A 17,596-nucleotide genomic window follows, 5' to 3' on the forward strand; every position below is an offset into this window, starting at 1 on the left:
TCCTGCTTCGGATTCTGTGTCTCCCTTTCTCTACACCCCTTCCCCACTCATGCTGTGTCTCTCTCAAAATAAATAAACATTAAAAAAAAAAAAAGAACCCCAATGAGTCAATGAGAAAAAGTCAAGAATAGGAATTTCACAAAACCAGAAATGATCATGTGACATATAAATATACAATACATAAGCATATTTATAACTTATAATGTTATAAGTAAATTAAAATATAAATATACTCAACCTTATCTCTTCCATAATCATGGAAACACAAATGCCCATCAACAGGGAAGAACGTATGAGCTTCCTCTCCTCCCTATTAACACACATGGATCTTAAAAACCCGACGTCCGTAAACGAAGCAAATTACAGAATAAATGTTGACTCCATTTATGTGTATACATGTTTGATCCCGCTTTCAAAAACAGGAAAAACTAAACGCATAAGGATGAAACTGTAGGAAGGACAAAGGAAACAGTGAATGTAAAATTCAGGCTATGTTGTGGAGGGTCATTAAAGATGCCGAGAATGTTCTGTCTCAAGGGTGGGCATCCCTCAGGCCAAATCCAGTTCATCACCTTTTTTTTTTGTACAGCCCGTGGGCTAAGACCGTTTTTACAATTTTAAATACTAGGGAAAAAATTAAAAGAATATGTTGTGATGCTTGAAAATTGTATGAAATTCAAAATTTCAGGGTCTATAAATCAAGCTTTATTGGACCCGAGCCATGGCCGTCTGGTTATGCCTTGTCCATCTATCTCTACCACCGCCAATCCCCACCCTGACATATACAGCCAATTAGAATACAATTCCCCTACTGGAATACAATTTTCCACGACTCCCTCATGTTTCTGCATGTCCTACGAGCAGAAGCCCCGACTGCCTTTGCTCCGGATTATACTTTCAAGGCTCAGAAGATAGAGGCAGTGTTTCTCCCCAGATCAAAAGGCAGGCATTATAAAATGTCTCAGATTCCCTAATCTCGGGGTTCCTCTTCTGTAATACGATCCACCGTGCGAGCAGATACTATCTGGCCCTCCTTACATCACCTGGTGCAAAGTGAAACTCAGAGAACCAGCACAAGAAAATGCTGATACTCTGCCTACTGCTAGTACTGTGAGTAAGAAACCATCCTTTGTTCTGACCCAGGAGACTTGTGCCTTCCGTCAGTATTCAAGCAAATGTGGCAGGGTAAAATCTCACACCACGCACCGCCATGTTTTAGACATGAGAAAACTGAAGCCCAGAGGAAGGGGGTGACTGGCCCAAGGTCACTGCATGGATGGGGAGTGCCACTACCATTGGATGACATATGTTCCTGACGCCCAGTGCAGTGCTCATTCCTGCCTCCAGGCAGCTTCTTGGGATCCCTCCAGGCCTCTCAAGGCCCTTAGGACTCTCCCTTGCTTCCCTTTGGGCCTCCTGCACACAGTCCGGGCCTTACCTTTCACACTACACTTGAAGGTTTGACTGACCACTCCAGTATTATTCTCCTTCTCCGCTGGCCACTGATAGACGTAGACGGTGGTTCTGGAAGACCCGGCATCGAGCACGATTCCGTACTGAACAAAAGGGGGAAGGGAGAGTCAGAAATGGGCTGGGCCTCTCTGAGGACTCTTTTCCAACGGGCCACCGAGAACCCCGAATACTCTCCAGAGGGTAATCCACACTGCTTCATTTGGGGAGGGGCTGACCAAGGGGAAAAACCGAGTTTCTCCAAACCAACTTTGTCTCCTTGGGCTGTGGGGGAAGGGGATGGGGGTGGGGTGGGTCAGGTGTTCTGGGGCATGGTTCTCACTCTTGGCCCACATTAGAATCACTTGGGGAGTTTTGGAAACTCCCAGGGTCAAGGCCACATCCCAGACCCATTAAATCAGAATCTCCGGGAGTGGACCCAGGCATCCGCAGTTTCTAAAGCTCCCTTGGTGATTCCAATAGGCAGCCAAGGTTGAAAATTAATACTCCGAGGATCTTACTTGTTCCCTGATTCTTCCTCTTCCAGACCTCTGAGGTGGGGGGACAGAAGCCACCTGGGCCTCAGGAGGGAAATGAAAATAGTCAGTCGCCTGCTGCCCTCTGTTCTTCAAACTTCCAGGCCAATAAGCCTGAAGTAAATATAGGAAATTCTCACAAGGGTGACACACGTCAATACCTGCACTGGCCTGCAGAATGAAGGTATTCATAATTCAGGAGAAAAACCCCAAAATGCCAACTAACGTTGACATACTGTCCCCCTTTGGTAACACGGTACATGGACAGACAGGGGGGTCTGCCAGAGCAGTGTCAGGACTAGCTGTGCACAGGAGAGCAGGCTAGGAGTCCTGGACCATGTCCCCACCTTGAGGCAGGCACCAGGAAGCTTCCTCCCCTGAGGGTGTGGCCCGGCCCAGGCCCTGGACCAAGCCTGAGCAGGAAAGGGCATGCGTTAGCAGCCTACGGGGATTGGAATGAGTAATGCTGACCTAGGTCAGTATGTGCGTGGGCCCGGAGTCAGCCCAGGGCAGTGGAGGCTTCTGGAGCTTTTCTCCAATTCCACTGCTGTTGGGTTAAGCTAGCTGGTCTCAGGGAGGAAGATGGATTTGGGTTCTGGAAGCAGGTCGAACTCAGACGGATGCTTGCTTGCTTTGCGACCCTAGGTAGCAAGAGGCCTAACGTCTCTGGGTTTCCTCATGTACAGACAACTTAACTTGCAGAAGTAAACAGACCCTATGCCTAACACTCGTGGCTGCTCAATAAACACAGGTGATATGGAAAGATCAACAAAACAAAATAAACAAAACCACAAAGACCAGAGGAAAGAGAAGTAAATAATGCCCCTCAAATCCCACTATTGTTATAACACCTTGCTATACATCTTTTCTAATGGCCGCCTGTGCATACAGCTACATATATGAAAATGCGGTCAGACATATGTTTTCAATTCAACCCAGGATTATACTGTACGTAGACTTTTCCAACGCTCTGTTCTTACATAAAAAGTATATCATGTACATCTCTCGCCGCCAATAAAAATACTGATATCGCTTTCAATACATTCCACACCTCTTCCGTGAGATGTACAATAATCCATTTAACCAATTCCCTGATGCTAGCCATTTGGGAGGGCTCCAGCTTTCTACTATCAACAAACACTTGTTTCATTTGAAACAAGGGGACCGAATAAAAATGGGTGGCCCTAGCTCCTCAATCGCAGCTTTCCCATTATATTGAGACAGAACATCCTGCGTCCGTCGGTATTTGAACTTAGACACCCTCCTAATCTCAGCCTTCAGTCTGACGAATGCTGACGGGGATCCTGACATGACACCCCCCGGGGGAACAAGGAAGGCATTGTTCACAGCCTGCTCACCCGGAGATTAACGCACAGGTGGCACTGAAGGAAACCAGGCACTCAAGCGATCTGAGCCTCCCTACCAGTCCGCTTTCTCTCCTCCCTCCTGCTGCCGACCCCCCACCAGCCCAGCACCGGCCCCTGGCCCCTCCACACCGGGTCCTGACTACAGGAGGGAGCACACGTGAGCAACCACTCCGCAGGGTCCCCACCCTTCCCAGATCTTCTGGATCCCAGCTCTTCACAAAGAGTCCGTTTTCCCTGTGAAGGAGGCTTGGGGCTGCTGTGCCAAGCTCAGGAAGGAGGAAGAAGGGCCATTTTCACGTTCATCGTCATCCCAGCTGGCATCCAATTTTCACCAAGGTGGGCGCAGCTGGCCCTCCCCTCGGGCACCTGCTGGATGTGCTGACAGGGACCGGTCCTGAGCCCGGGGCTACTCCTGAGGACTAGGTATCCACCCCACCACTGTTCGCTGACGTTTTCCAAAGTGGAAAAGTTGGTCTTTCGAGAGCTCCCTTACCTAAATCAGCGGAACTCAATGTGTTTTGATGGAGTGGGTGGGATGGGGACTGATTTCATTCAGTTCAGCTGGGCAGTGAGTAACCCCCTGTCCAACGCGGTGTCAGAAAAGAACGTGGCTTGAATGTAGAACTGAAGACACACTCAGTGGGTTAACCAAAAGGAAACAGTCTTCCGTGAGAACCCCATGATCCAAAACTTAAGGGATGTGTGCGCTTCTAACAAAAGCAAAAGTCGTAAGAACAGTTTTCTTAGATTTGTTATTAGCACTGTCATCATCATCCATCATCATCCCTCTTGGCATAATAAGAGGGATCCTAGCAGTAATACACATTTGTGGAGCACTTCTAATATGCCAGGCATTGCCCAAAGTGCTTTAGTGTTGCATCTACAGGGCAGGTGTGGTCATCCTTCCCACTTGACATATGGGGAAACTGAGGCTCACAGAGGTAAATCATTGCCCACAGTCACAGACTTGGGTCCGAGCTTGGTTCTAACTGGCCATCAGACCTCTACACACAGCCCCCATGCTTTCACTGAGTTCCAAGGAAACCAGGTCTAACAGGGTTGACTGTTTAGTAATGAGGTGCCTAGGGTGCCTCGGTAGTGAGTCGGTCGAGCACCCAATTTTGTCCCAGGTCCTGATCTCACAGTCTGTGAGTTCGGGCCCCGCATTGGACTCTCTGCTGTCAGCTCGGAGCCTGCTTCAGATCCTCTTCCCCCCCCCCCCCCCACTCTCTGCCCCTCTCCCACTCACATGCACACACTCTCTCTCTCTGTCTCTCAAAAAAAAAAAAAGATGCCTGGTGCGTAGAGCAGACTTTCTTTGTTCAGACAAAAAGTCCCTCAAAAGCAAGCTTGTAGCTAAGTAGTATGCAGATCTGACTACAGAGGAGGTGGACCAATGTGATGAAGAAGCCACATCTGTCTGGAAAGGAAGAAACTAATTATCCAACTTTTGCTCTCTAAGGGGTAACCAGGGAGGGCCACAAGGCACCAGAGATCCCGGCTGATGACTGATAACCAATGAGGGTTACAAGGGAATGTTTTTTTGTTTGTTTGCTTGTTTTTGAGAGACAGACCGAGAATGCAAGTGGTGAAGGACAGAGAGAGAGGGAGAGAGAGAATCCCAAGCGGATTCTGCACTGTCAGCGCAGAGCCCAAGGCGGGGCTTACACCCATGCAGCATGAGATGGTGACCTGAGCCAAAATCAAGAGTCGGACGCTTAACCGACTGAGTCACACAGGTGCCCCTACAAAGGGATGGTTTTAGCACAGCCTGGTCTCGTGGTTGTGCTTTGGAGAATAACGGCCAAGCACGGGAGTGTGACTCAATACGGGGATCTCATGTGACCTGAGCGGGACTACGTAGGCCCCTCTTGGACACTGATGTCCTGTGGCTGCAAGGGGCAGTGGCAATGGGGTACTGATCATACTGGACTGAGAAACTCCAGGGCTTCTAGACAGTTGTGATTGGGGCTGGGGAGGGAGAAGTCTCGAGAGGAAGAGATTGGACTTCATGAGAAGGAAGCAGGTGGGGAGCTGAGTGAAAAATAGAAATGATGCCACCATGTTTACTCTTCAGGCTGGTGGAGCAGGTTGGACCAGCAACAACGAAAATGGCACTGGGGACGCGTTGACCCTTGACTGAGTTTTGATAGTTCTGCTCTTAAACTCCGATAGACCAAGGTTAGGTAAGCCAAGGTAGCATGTAATAGCCAGCTATCATGACCTTTCATTAGGGTCTTAAGGAAAATTCCAGCCCACCCCCACCCGCCACAGGCCATTGTGGAGCCGGCTCTCGTAACCAACTGTCATCTTTACACAGAGGCAAAACAACGTTCAAGGTTATGAAAACACAAACATAACAACGTAAAAGCCCTTGAATTCATTCAGCTTCACTTCCACAACTGCCCTTCCCACCCCTGGCACACACCGAAGAGCCAAACACAAAGAGGCTTGTCCTCAACCTGAGAAGGGCTGCAGGTGGAATGTTCTTTCAAGTGGCCGTTCTGCTCCCGGTACCCCCGGCTCAGAACATCTGTCTTTTCTCACATTTAATCCACCCAGCTAAGCAGAATGAGTCCTCTGAGTCAACATTCCAAGGTTATACAACTTCTTGTCCCCTGCAACTGTGACTGGGGCCTGGCAGCGCAATTCTGAGCAGATTACAGATCCCCTCTTTGAACGAACTGTCTGCTAATTGGTGAGCGTGGTTCTTCTGGTCCTTCTAAACCCTCGTTCGAGGCCCTGTTTTCTGTTCTCTTTTGTTTCTTAGGTCCCACGTCTGCTATTTCCAGTGTGTGCAACTGTGAGAAGCGATCCACCCTTTCTGCTCCTCCGTTCTCACCCGTGAGTAATCATATCCACGTGGAATAGTCATGGAGGGTTCCCTGCCCACACTACTCAGGCCTTACCGCTGTGCTGTCCAACCATGCGCTTTCCACGCGTCTAAAGGCTTTCTCTAGTGGCCGAGCCCACCTGAGCATGCAGCGTGCCAGAAATACGAGGGGGTTGGCGTCTCCCAGGGAGCAGCCACTCCGCCAATGACTAGTGGAAGCTGGTCGTGTAAGTATGTCCTTGAGTGGGATACCTGTGAAGCAGGTGTTCCAGATGCCCTTCGGTAGAGGACTCACCTGGGGATGAGTTTTACACTGGCTCCCAGACTGAGAGTCCTCCCCAGGACTGAGGCCCCACTGCCCACAGTGGTAACCTGCTGGGTGGCAGGCCCTCCAGGGGCTGCCTTCCCTCCTGTCTCACCTCCCACCCCCTACCTGTGTTTCCTCGGGTCATTCCCAGATGGTCTGCTTTTACTCACATCTTTGATCAGGGGAACCCACCTGACCCAGGAGCCTGAGACATGTGTGGTCCTCTCTTTCAATGGTAGCCTCCTTACTGCCCTGGGGTCTACTTTTCTCTACTCAGTTTACTCTTCTAGTCTTCTAATCCCTCCATGCCCCTCCAGTATAAACAGAGGACTTACCTCTTACCTCCTAAAACAAGTGAAAGCTAGCGGCTGTCAACTGCCTTAACCAACCCATCCTAAACTTCTGCAGGGCCTGAGGGAAAATGTTTTAAATGAAGACTTTTACTCTCCCTCCAAACTTCCACCCATCCTCACCCCACACCCCTGGCAAATCCACAGAGCAAAGAGCCTCACGCACCTGTATGCTGACTATAGAAGGTGGGACAGCTTCCACCCCATATCCACACTCTGTCTACACTTCCTGCAAATGGCTGCCCCTTTGCCACCCCTCAGATCACTGGTGAGGTCGGTCCTCAGGAGGAGGTCCACACAGACCCTGGCTTCTGGAGTCTCAGGCACCACAGCACATTCTAGAAGGGGACGCATGACTCTGGGTGGGCACATTCCCTTGTGCCATGGAGAGGGATAAACCTGGAATACAGCTAGAGCTGGTTCCTCTGAAATATGGGGTGTAAGAGTGGTTCCTGGGGCGTAAGAGTGGCATTAGTCTTGCCCCCAATTGGGGGGGGTACTTCCATCCCCCCGTTCAGCAAGCCTTCCTGCATCTGCGCCCACCCTCCCCCACCCATCCCTCCTGTGCAAAGGAGGATAAGTTCTCTAGTCAAGGTCAGTAGCTCCTCCTGGGTCCCTCATTCTGAACTTAGGATCAGGGAGAGGAGGGAGGTAGTGAAGAAAGCCCTGGCCTTGGGAACAGGAGGGACAAGGTTTCAGTTCCCGTCCTGTCGTCCACTGGCCAAACCCATGGTTCCTCACTTGCAAAGTGGGGGTGACAATGCTTGCTTTGTCCCCCTGCTATCGCTGCCGCAAGGGTTACATGAGATAATTCAGGGAAAAGTGCTCACCAAGCTGAAAAGTTCACAAAGCGTAAAGAGATGGTGATACTCCTGGTTGCAATCCTGATTTTATGCAGTTTAGAGAAGCAGACAGTGCCCGGAGGTTGGGAAAATGGCTTCTCTTGGCCTTGGCTGTTGTCTTTAGACAACCAGATAATTTGGTTTTCTCTCGTCCCTGGACAGTTGCATAAGGTTGTTTTTTTTTTTTTTTCTTCATGTTATTCATGGGGGCCTGAGATTTTTTAAGTTTATTTATTTTGAGAGAGAGAGAGAGAGAGAGAGAATGAGCAGGGGAGAGGCAGAGAGAACCCCAAGCAGGCTTCATGCTGTCAGCGCAGAGCCCAACTCGGGGCTTGATCTCATGACCCGAGAGATCATGACCTGAGCTGAAATCAAGAGTCGGGTGCTTAACCGAATGAGCCACCCAGGCGCCCCTAGAGTGGGGGGGGGGGGGGGCTGAGATTCTTAAGTAAAATGTCTTATAAAAGAACCAAATGCCATCATCTAAAGGAGTTTTACTTTGATCCTTCAGAAGAGCAGCCTCAGAATGGTGGGTCTAACTCACCCACACAGCCGAGGCAATATTAGTTTCTTTTTTATCTTGTAAAATTAAAAAAAAAACTTCCTTTTCAAATACAGCCTTTGAATAGTCACTAAGAGCAGGAAGATGTAGACAGGATTCTTGAGATCAAGGGTAAAGGCTAAATGAGGTTCAAATAACGGTTGGTTTCCTTGGCTCCTATGGCCCTATAGCTAAGAAGGGTTTGTACATTTTTAAAAAGTCATAGGAGACAAAAAAAAAAAAAAGAAAAAGATATGTGACAGAGACTATAATGACCTTTAAAGTCTAAATATGTAGTACTTAGCTCTTTACAGAAAAATTTTGCCAACCTCTACCCAAAATGACTGAAGGACTCTTTTCCCCTTCGTCTGACAGTCTTGCACAGGATCACCTCCCAAAACCCTTACATCCAAGGCTGGGGTGATATATATGGTTCTCAGACTGTCGGACATCATTTGAGAGGTCATTTGGGCACTTATCAAAAGGGCTAAGAGTAGCCTCTGAAACTGAGCACGGGTCCTGAGTAATTTTTCAAGGGGAAGAGTCAGAGGGATCATGGCACACTTTTAGACTCAAGAGAGGTTGCACAAATACAGCTCAAGGGGACCTTTTCAAGTCATTGATGTCTTGTTTACCAGGTCAGGCCAGAAGAGGAGGCTGGGTCTCCCTGTCTTCACTCATGGTCAGGGCTGTGTGGTCTTGGGAAATGTACAAGCTGCTAGATCTCTGGCAGCCTTCTGGAATCCTTGGCTACAAGGTCTAGCTTGGGCTCCAACAGTCAGGAGTCAAAGCAAGGCCACACGGTCCTTGGAGAAGGGTCACCATTATCAATCCGTAGTGTCAAACAGCACAAAGCCGGTATGTCCAGAGCTTCTCCCCTGGGTCTTATGTCAAGGATCCTTGGGTTCTTCCTTGGGTCTTCCCCCACTGGAGATGGGGTAAAGGGTTTTCTTCTAACTCATGGCCTTAGAATACCTGACGTCATAGCCCATCCCTTCAGTGCCAATCCCTTCACACTTACCTTCAGTCCTGGAAGGAGGACCTCTTTCTGGTGAAACTGGATGAGTGTGATGGTCACAAGCACCACAACACTCAAAATCAAGACCACCAAGGCGATGATGGCTGGGGTTCGGGAGAGGGCCTTGAGGCCTAAAATGGAAAGACCCAGAAGACACATGAGGGGAAAGTAGGAACAAGGCACTGGCCTTCTTTGTAGAATCCAAGGACTGGGTGCACGACTGCATGCCTACAGCACTTCCTCTGGCTTTAGTAAGGCCAAGACTTTTTAAGGCGGAGGAGTGATTGGGCTCCAAAGCCCATTTATCTTTTCTCCAGAGAGGGAACTAAAACGCCATTTGCAGAGAAGGGGTGCGTGGTTTAGTTTCCTGGTATCTCCCGAAACGTGTTATGCATATTATCGGTCAGCCCTGAGATGATTTACGATAACATTTACTTCAATGTCGATGAAAAAATATGGGTTTTCTATTAATGCCAGCGGTATAATATTTCATTTAAAAATAACATCAGACAAAGAGAAATGAATACTACGCTTCAGATATAGTCAATGATTATCAGGCTCAGTACTCAGTGACATACTGTCAAGGAAACCGTAACATGTATGAATTTCTGAAATATTTGAGTTTCCAGTAAGACGTCAACCTCAGCCATTTTTCCTGTGTCTGCAGTGAAGGTATAGGGTCTCCCCTACATTCACAAACAAAGAATCACTAGACCCACGTGTTCACTCCCAAAGGGGTCATGTCATCTCTGGTACTCGTAATTCAATCACAACATGGAAACTATACTCATTTAAAAGCAAAACAAAACAAAACAAAACAAAACAAAACAAAACAAAAAGAAGAAGCATATGAATCATCTTCATCTAAATACATAGCCTCTGAATAAAGATAATTATATCTGTATTGTATAAAGGTACATGATTACCATAATGGACTGATGATTAACTAATATTGCTTAACTAGATCACTTAAAAATGTTTTTAATGCTTTATTTGTTTTTGAGGCAGATCGTGAGCTGGGCAGGGGCAGAGAGAGGGGGGAGACACAGAATCCAAAGCCAGCTCCAGCACAGAGCCTGACGCGGGGCTCGAACCCACAAACCATGAGATCATGACCTGAGCTGAAATTGGATGCTTAACCAACTGAGCCAACCAGGCGCCCCACTTAACTAGATCATGTTGAGCACATATTTACTTGGGTCGTAAGAAACCAGTAGGGGCTAATGGAAATTTCATAAATGCAGTAGCAACAGATTTTTTTTTTTTTTTTAAAGAAAGAAACAAATACTGTTCTGTACCGAAATGATTCCATTCACGTGAAGTTCTAAAACAGGCAGGTGACTAAGATGAGAACAGTGACAGTCCAGAGGGCTGGGGCAGGGGTTCCCCGGGAAGGAACACAGGAACACTGTCTGGGGTAATAGAAATGCCCCATATCTTCACAGAATTGTGGAGTATATGGGTGCGTGCTTTTGTCAAAATTCATTAAAACTTTCAAAGTCCTTTGAGGAAAATGTGAAAATTAAAGTAACCAGCTCCACACTTTACACACTATATGTTAGCCAATTTGACAATAAGTTATATTAAATAAATAAACAAACAAACAAACAAACAAACACCTCTGGGGGGAAATTAAAAAAAAAAAGTTTAAGAAAAATAAAATAAAAGACTGACAGAATTCCCCAGGGCAGAAAATAAACAAACAAACAAACAAACAAACAAATAAAGTAAACCAACTCCTTAGGTATAATTTCCCTTAAAAAAATTTTTTTTCAATAAATTGCCCCATCCTGGGGTGCCTGGGAGGCTCAATCGGTTTGATTCTTGAGTTTGGCTCAGGTCATGATCTCACGGTTCATGGGTTTGAACCCTGCGTCAGGCTCTGTGCTGACAATGTGGAGTCTGCTTGGGATTCTCTCTCTCTCTCTCTCTCTCTCTCTCTCTTCCCCCCCCCCTCCCCTGCTCGTGTTCTTTCTCTCTCTCAAAATAAATAAATAAGCATGATAAAAATTAAAAAAAAGAAATTGTCCCATCTAAAAAACATCCCCTTTTGGAAGACAAGGGTACCCAATTTAGGGGCACAGCTTAAGATCTATCCATTTCACTGTATATAAATTATACTTAATTTTTTTAAACATAAAAAGGCATTCAATTAAAATATTGACTTGGGGATGCAAGCTGGTGCAGCCACTCTGGAAAACAGTATGGAGGTTCCTCAAAAAATTAAAAAAAGAACAACCCTACGACCCAGCAATTGCACTACTAGGCATTTATCCAAGGGATACAGATGTGCTGTTTCGAAGGGACACATGCACCCCCATGTTGATAGCAGCACTATCAACAATAGCCAAAGGATGGAAAGAGCCCAAATGTCCATCGACAGATGAATGGATAAAGAAGATGTGGCATATATATACAATGGAGTATTACTCAGCGATCAGAATGAAATCTTGCCATTTGCAACTACGTGGATGGAACTAGAGGGTATTATGCTAAGTGAAATTAGTCAGAGAAAGACAAATATCATATGATTTCACATATATGAGGACTTTAAGAGACAACATAGATGAACATAAGGGAAGGGAAGCAAAAACAATATAAAAACAGGGAGGGGGACAAAACATAAGAGACTCTTAAATATGGAGAACAAACAGGGGGTTACTGGAGGGGTTGTGGGAGGGGGGATGGGCTAAATGGGTCAGGGACATTAAGGAATCCACTCCTGAAATCATTGTTGCACTATATGCTAACTAATTTGGATGTAAATTAAAAAAAATATTCACTAAATAATAGTCTTGATAAAACTACTATGACATAAATGTAAATGGTGATACCCAATTGGCTGAAATATGATAAACACTAGCATCACAGAAGGATCACTGGATCCAGATAATCCCAATATGTCTCTTATCAATTGGGCATTCTATTTATTTATTTATTTATTTAATTTTAATTTTTTTTAACATTGTCAAATTAGCTAACATACAGTATATACAGTGTGCTCTTGGTTTTGGGGGTAGAGTCCCGTGATTCATCGCTACATACAACACCCAGTGCTCATCCCAACAAGTGCCCTCCTCAATGCCCATCCCCCATTGTCCCCTCTCCCTGACCCCCCCATCAACCCTCAGTTTGTTCTCTGTATTTAAGAGTCTCTTGTGGTTTGCCTCCCTCCCTCTCCGTTTGTAACTATTTTTACCCCTTCCCATCCCCCGTGGTCTTCTGTTAAGTTTCTCAAGTTCCCCACGAGTGAAAATATATGGTATCTGTCGTTCTCTGACTGACTTATTGCACTTAGCATAACACCGTCCAGTTGCATCCATGTTGTTGCAAATGGCCAGATTTCATTCTTTCTCATTGCCAAGCAGTATTCCATTGTATATATAAACCACATCTTCTTTATCCATCCATGTGTTGATAGACATTTGGGCTCTTTCTGTAATCTGGCTATTGTTGAAAGTGCTGCTGTAAACATCACCAATTGGGCATTTAAACGTAGATGAATTAATCGGGGCACCTGGGTGGCTCAGTCGGTTAAGCATCCAACTTTGGTTCACGTCATGATCTCACGGTTCCTGGGTTCGAGCCTCGTGTGGAGCTCTGTGCTGACAGCTGGAGGCTGCTTCGGATTCTGTGTCTCCCTCTCTCTCTGCCCCTCCCCTGTCCGTGCTCTGTCTCTCAAAAATAAATAACCATTAAAAAGAATAAATGTAGACGAATTAAAATAAAATTAAAAACTCAGTTCCTCTGTCTCACTAGCTACATTTCAAGTGTTCTATAGCCACGTGTGTTCCTATTCTAGAACATTTACTTTTAGATCATATAACCTAGGCTTTGCTTCTTCGTTGTTTCTAGGAGACATTTTTCTGGAAAGAAAAAAGGGCATGTGTATAAAACTGTATAGAATTAGGTTCGGTCTCAATATCCGATTATATCACAGTACTGAGTAGCTGGCAAGGCCAGTCACGTAGTGCGTCTCTGTAGCTCAGCACAGCCAACTCTTCTCGCCCATTCTGATTTCCCTGAGGTACAGACACTTCCTTTTACTAAAGATGGTCACCCAACACCCTAATTCTCCTACCTTGTCACTGGGCGTGTAAACCCGCACACCATCAACGGAGAGTGGTTTGTCAATGTTTATCAAAGTTCCAAAGGTGTGTGCCATCTGACTTGCAATCCCACTTCTGGGAATTTATGCCACGGAACTAGCCCCGTGTATGCAAAACGACTTATACCTAAAGTTACTCACTGCAGAATTGTATGTGACAGCAACTGGAGGGAGGCCAGCCACTGTGAAGTTGACCTTCAGAGCCTCTAAATGGGTCCCAGATCAGTTTTCTGTGATTCCAGATAAAAGTACGTGAACTAGCCAGAAACCAGTTTATCCGCAGACATAAGAGTCTGCATCAACATTTAAAGAATATGTCACATGTCAGTGTCAGTTTTACAGGTTTAAGGCACTTTCTGCCCCCCTAACAAGACACGGGAGAACTTTAATTTGCTAAATTAAACAGTGTAACAAGTTAGCTTGATGTGTGGTATTACAGTATATGTGTTAAAATTTCAAAGCATTTTGGGGGAAAACCTGGAAATCAAAGTAAACTAGCTCTTTAGGTACAATTTCCTTCTACAGAAAAAGACTTGTATAAAGTGCTTCTACTATCCTAAAATCATACCCTTTTGGAAGACAAAAATGCCCAGTCTCGGGACACAACTAAGGATTATCTGTCCAGGGCAGGGAGGGGGGTGATACGTGAGCAGTGGCTGACCACACTGGACTCCCCAGTCCTTCGCCTCAGCAGTTTTCAGGTAAAAAGCTATGATTACCCTTAAGCAGACCTTTGCCCCAGCAGAAAAGCGTATCACAAAGCAAAATGGGCCAGACCAGGTCTCATTCATTTAGGGGATACAGCCCAGAGCTGTGCTGTCATTAGGAGTGAACAAACCCCGTAATTACAAGGTGTCTACCTGAGAGTAGGGAGGCCAGACCCTTCTGGGCTTCTACATGAACAACCGCAAAACATACTCCAGAGGCGGGCAGGCAGGGCAAGCTTGGAAGCGGATGTGTGAGAGTTCTGCACACGTGCCTCCGGTGTAAGGGGTAACAACGCTGACCTGGGGTGGGGTGGGGAGCGCTGGGTGCCGTAGGTGCTGTGCCAGCAGCAACACTTGGGTGGAAGTAGAGGACTGATCTGAGGACCTCGCAACTCATCACAAAATCAACAATACTCTGAGGCAAACCTTCACACACAGGTTGGTAAGGGAAACCACAAAGGGCCAAATTAGTGGATTATGCAACCCGGAAACACCATTTAAGCAAAACATGCACGTTATGTTAGTCCTCGTTTTGTGTAACTTTGATGGAAAGCCTTACTTCTACCTGAGGCATGCCTGGTGGTGAAAGCCTGGCGAGCAACTGAGGCTCCAACCAAAGACCTTAAAGTCACTGGCAGGGGACAGGCGTTAAAACACTGGGGGCTGAAGCAGGGATTGTGCCTTGTCAATATCACACTCGCTGCCTGTTCCGAGATACTAACCTGCTTGCTCACAGGGTTGGCGGGTCAGCAGAGTGAACATCTTTCCTCCCAACTGTAGGTGAGAGAACACAGAATGACAGTGTGTCCGTGGACCCTGACTTCAGTTCCCCAAACGTGCAGTGTCAAACCCAATTTGGGGGCGCCACTAAAGAACATCTGTCCGGGGGGCGGGAGGGGGGTGATGTGGAAGCCACGCAGCTGCCTCTTAATCCTGTTTTTCAGATAAAAAGGCTATGATTACCTTTAGCAAAGGAATCTCACTGGTCCCAGCAGAAAAGCCCATTACAAAGCAAAACCGCTTTCCAACCCACTTCACTTCTTCCAAATCAAAATCTTCCGAGGGACACATACACCTAAGATCTTCGGCCCCAGACCCAAAGCTCGGCTGAAATTCTAGCGTCCCCTCCGCAGACGCGAGGAAAAGAACGGGTCTGCCCAAATTTTAAACTGAAAATCTTCAGAGAAGAAGTCAATCACTTCCTGCAGATTTTTCCACCTGTGCACAACGCCCTGGGCAGAACGAATCTTCCATCTACTGGTAACATTCACAGGGCTGAGGCAGGGCTCTCCAACTCACAGCAGCAGGGCAGGTTCCTGGGGGGGGTCGGCGACCCGTGAACTTGGAATCGCCCCTGGAAGCCCCGGGAGGTTTATTTTTAGCTGCCGGCTGGAACCAGCTGCAAGGGGATCCAGGGTCCCCGGATCCAGCGCCCCAGGATCTGTGAGGCCCCGCTCTGGGACTGCGTCTCCGCGCAGCCAGGCTCTCTGCGCGCCGGCGCATCTCCGGGCCCACAGATGCGCTCGGGGAAGACGCGGCCACCTCTCCCCGCTTGGCACGGACCCCTCCCCGCCGCCCGAAGGTTGGGGCGCGCGTCCTTCGGTCCCTCCCTCCCTGCCTCTGCGGAATCCGATTTCGCCTCCTTCCCTCCCAGCGCCCAGCGCCACGAAGCTTCCAGCACCTCCCTCGGCGGCGGGGGCGCGGGGTCCCCGGTCCTCACCTGCGCGCGGACGCTCGGCGGAGGGCGAGCTGCGCTGCCGCAGTGGCCGCCGGCTGCCAGCTCGCGGGAGGCTCTGCGGCGGCGGGGGAGGCGGGGGAGGCGGGGCCGCGCGGGGCGGGGGCGGGGCCGCCGCGGCCCGGCGCCGCCCCCTCGGCGGGGTCAAGGCCCAGCACCTTTCCTACACTTCTTCCAGTGCCCTCCGTCCCCGCCCCGCCAGCGCTACCTGGAGAAGGTGAGGAGGGTGTCGACTGCCGGACTCCCTCTTCCATCAACGTCAAGGCCAAGAACGCTTGCACCTCTCTTTCGGTTTCCTCCACCCTCACCCCAAGCCCAAGTGGAGGGGGAGTGGGGCCACGGAAAGCGCCTCGCGGGTGCGCACGGGTGAGCCCTGTGCCCCATCTCTCCGTGCAGCGGAAGCCGGTAAACACCCGTAGTGTTGAGCGTGAGGCCAGCAGGCACCCTGGTCCCTGAGTCACTTGGGCCAGGAGAGGAAAGTAATACAGAGACGTTTCCTGGCATGTATTTTAGAAGAACTAGGGTGACCATGCCCAAGGACCCCCTCACTGGTTACTCAGCAATGCTCTACCCCACCGCAGTTCATTTCTTCCTTTCTTATCTATCTATCTATCTATTTTTTTCTACCTCATTTTATATGGGTGTCATTAGGTTATGATTCAGGGCAAGCTCTTCCTGGAAGAGGCCAAACAGGACAAAAATGCAGCGATTCAAATGTCCCAGGAGTCTGTTTTTAATGCATCAGCAGGCAGATTTTTGGTTCTACTCAGCGACCTCAAGGACTCTTGTTATGATCCAGAGAAAGGGTTAAGTGGGCTTCTGTTTGACCACCCCTCCTAGAGGCTCCAGACTATCTGGAAGGAAGAGCTAAGGGCTGGGCTGTGTCTGCCTGTTCTCCTGGAGAGCTAGACCCTATGTGCCACTAGTTTCCTATCCTGTGCAGATGGGGCCAAACCCACTATTATGGGGCCCTTTAGAGAAGAATGCCCTTATTTGAGACCTCTGAGCCCAGAGACAAGGGCTCCAAGCTAGGCATGTGTATTTGTGTGTGTGTGTGTGTGTGTGTGTGTGTGTGTGTGTGAGCATCAGTCACTCTGAGTTGTTTGAAATGGGCCCTTCTGGGAGATTTGTAGAGGGTCTGCGAGGAGGATGTCAGACAATCAGTGAATGTTTGTTGAATTACAAGACTTACTTTCTTTGAAAGCTTTGTGCCAATGAGAGACAAGACACACGACTGAGAGCTCATCTCTGCACCTGGGGGCCGTAAACCCACAAACAGCTGCTGATGCTGCACTGACACCTGAGGTCAGTGACTTTGGGCTATGGAGTGAATGACTGACCTTAAGATCCTCAGTGATTCCCCAGGAGCTGAGAGAAGGTTCCTGGGCCTAAGGGGCTTTGAAATGCAGTTGGTGCTCGTTCTAAAGATAACAGAGACCCGTCCATGTTGCCAGCTTTCCTCTTTGCTTCCCTCAATTTAGAGGCTTTGGAAATGTGAGCACCAGCCTCCTTTGAGGGCCCAGTGGTCTCCTTTATTTTCCAAATGTCCCTGGAAACTCTGCTGCTGGCACTGTCTCAAATTCCTTTGCAGGTCCCAAACTAGTCCTAGTCATTCAGAGGCACTTGTCCACCAACCTTCCATGTGTAAGAACACACACACACACACACACACACACACACACACACACACACTTCCCCATCAACCCTCCACAGGTACATACACATTCATACATATGTAACCCGTTATGGGTTTTCCTGATTATAAAGTAATACAGATGTGCACCACCAGATATCAAACCACAA

General features: G+C 48.0%; 1 protein-coding gene across 3 annotated transcripts in view; it reads right to left on the reverse strand.

Annotated features, from left to right (window-relative positions):
* Positions 1 to 15,860, reverse strand: part of ENTPD3 (ectonucleoside triphosphate diphosphohydrolase 3) — a 37,700-nt gene extending 21,840 nt beyond the window's left edge. For 2 of the 3 annotated variants that reach the window (XM_027040757.2, XM_053221631.1), the window contains exons 1-4: positions 15,779 to 15,860; positions 14,781 to 14,832; positions 9,247 to 9,374; positions 1,439 to 1,556 (exon numbers count right to left, since the gene is read on the reverse strand). In XM_027040757.2, coding sequence (XP_026896558.1) covers positions 1,439 to 1,556; positions 9,247 to 9,374; positions 14,781 to 14,820 — 286 coding nt within the window. In that variant the 5' untranslated portion in view covers positions 14,821 to 14,832; positions 15,779 to 15,860. Of the gene's footprint in view, positions 1 to 1,438; positions 1,557 to 9,246; positions 9,375 to 14,780; positions 14,833 to 15,357; positions 15,413 to 15,778 lie in introns of all 3 variants that reach the window. The other variant, XM_027040758.2, reaches the window with a different exon arrangement.
* Between the last annotated feature and the right edge of the window lie 1,736 nt (positions 15,861 to 17,596).

This window comes from Acinonyx jubatus, chromosome C2, assembly GCF_027475565.1.
Source record: "Acinonyx jubatus isolate Ajub_Pintada_27869175 chromosome C2, VMU_Ajub_asm_v1.0, whole genome shotgun sequence".
Classification (NCBI taxonomy): domain Eukaryota; kingdom Metazoa; phylum Chordata; class Mammalia; order Carnivora; family Felidae; genus Acinonyx; species Acinonyx jubatus.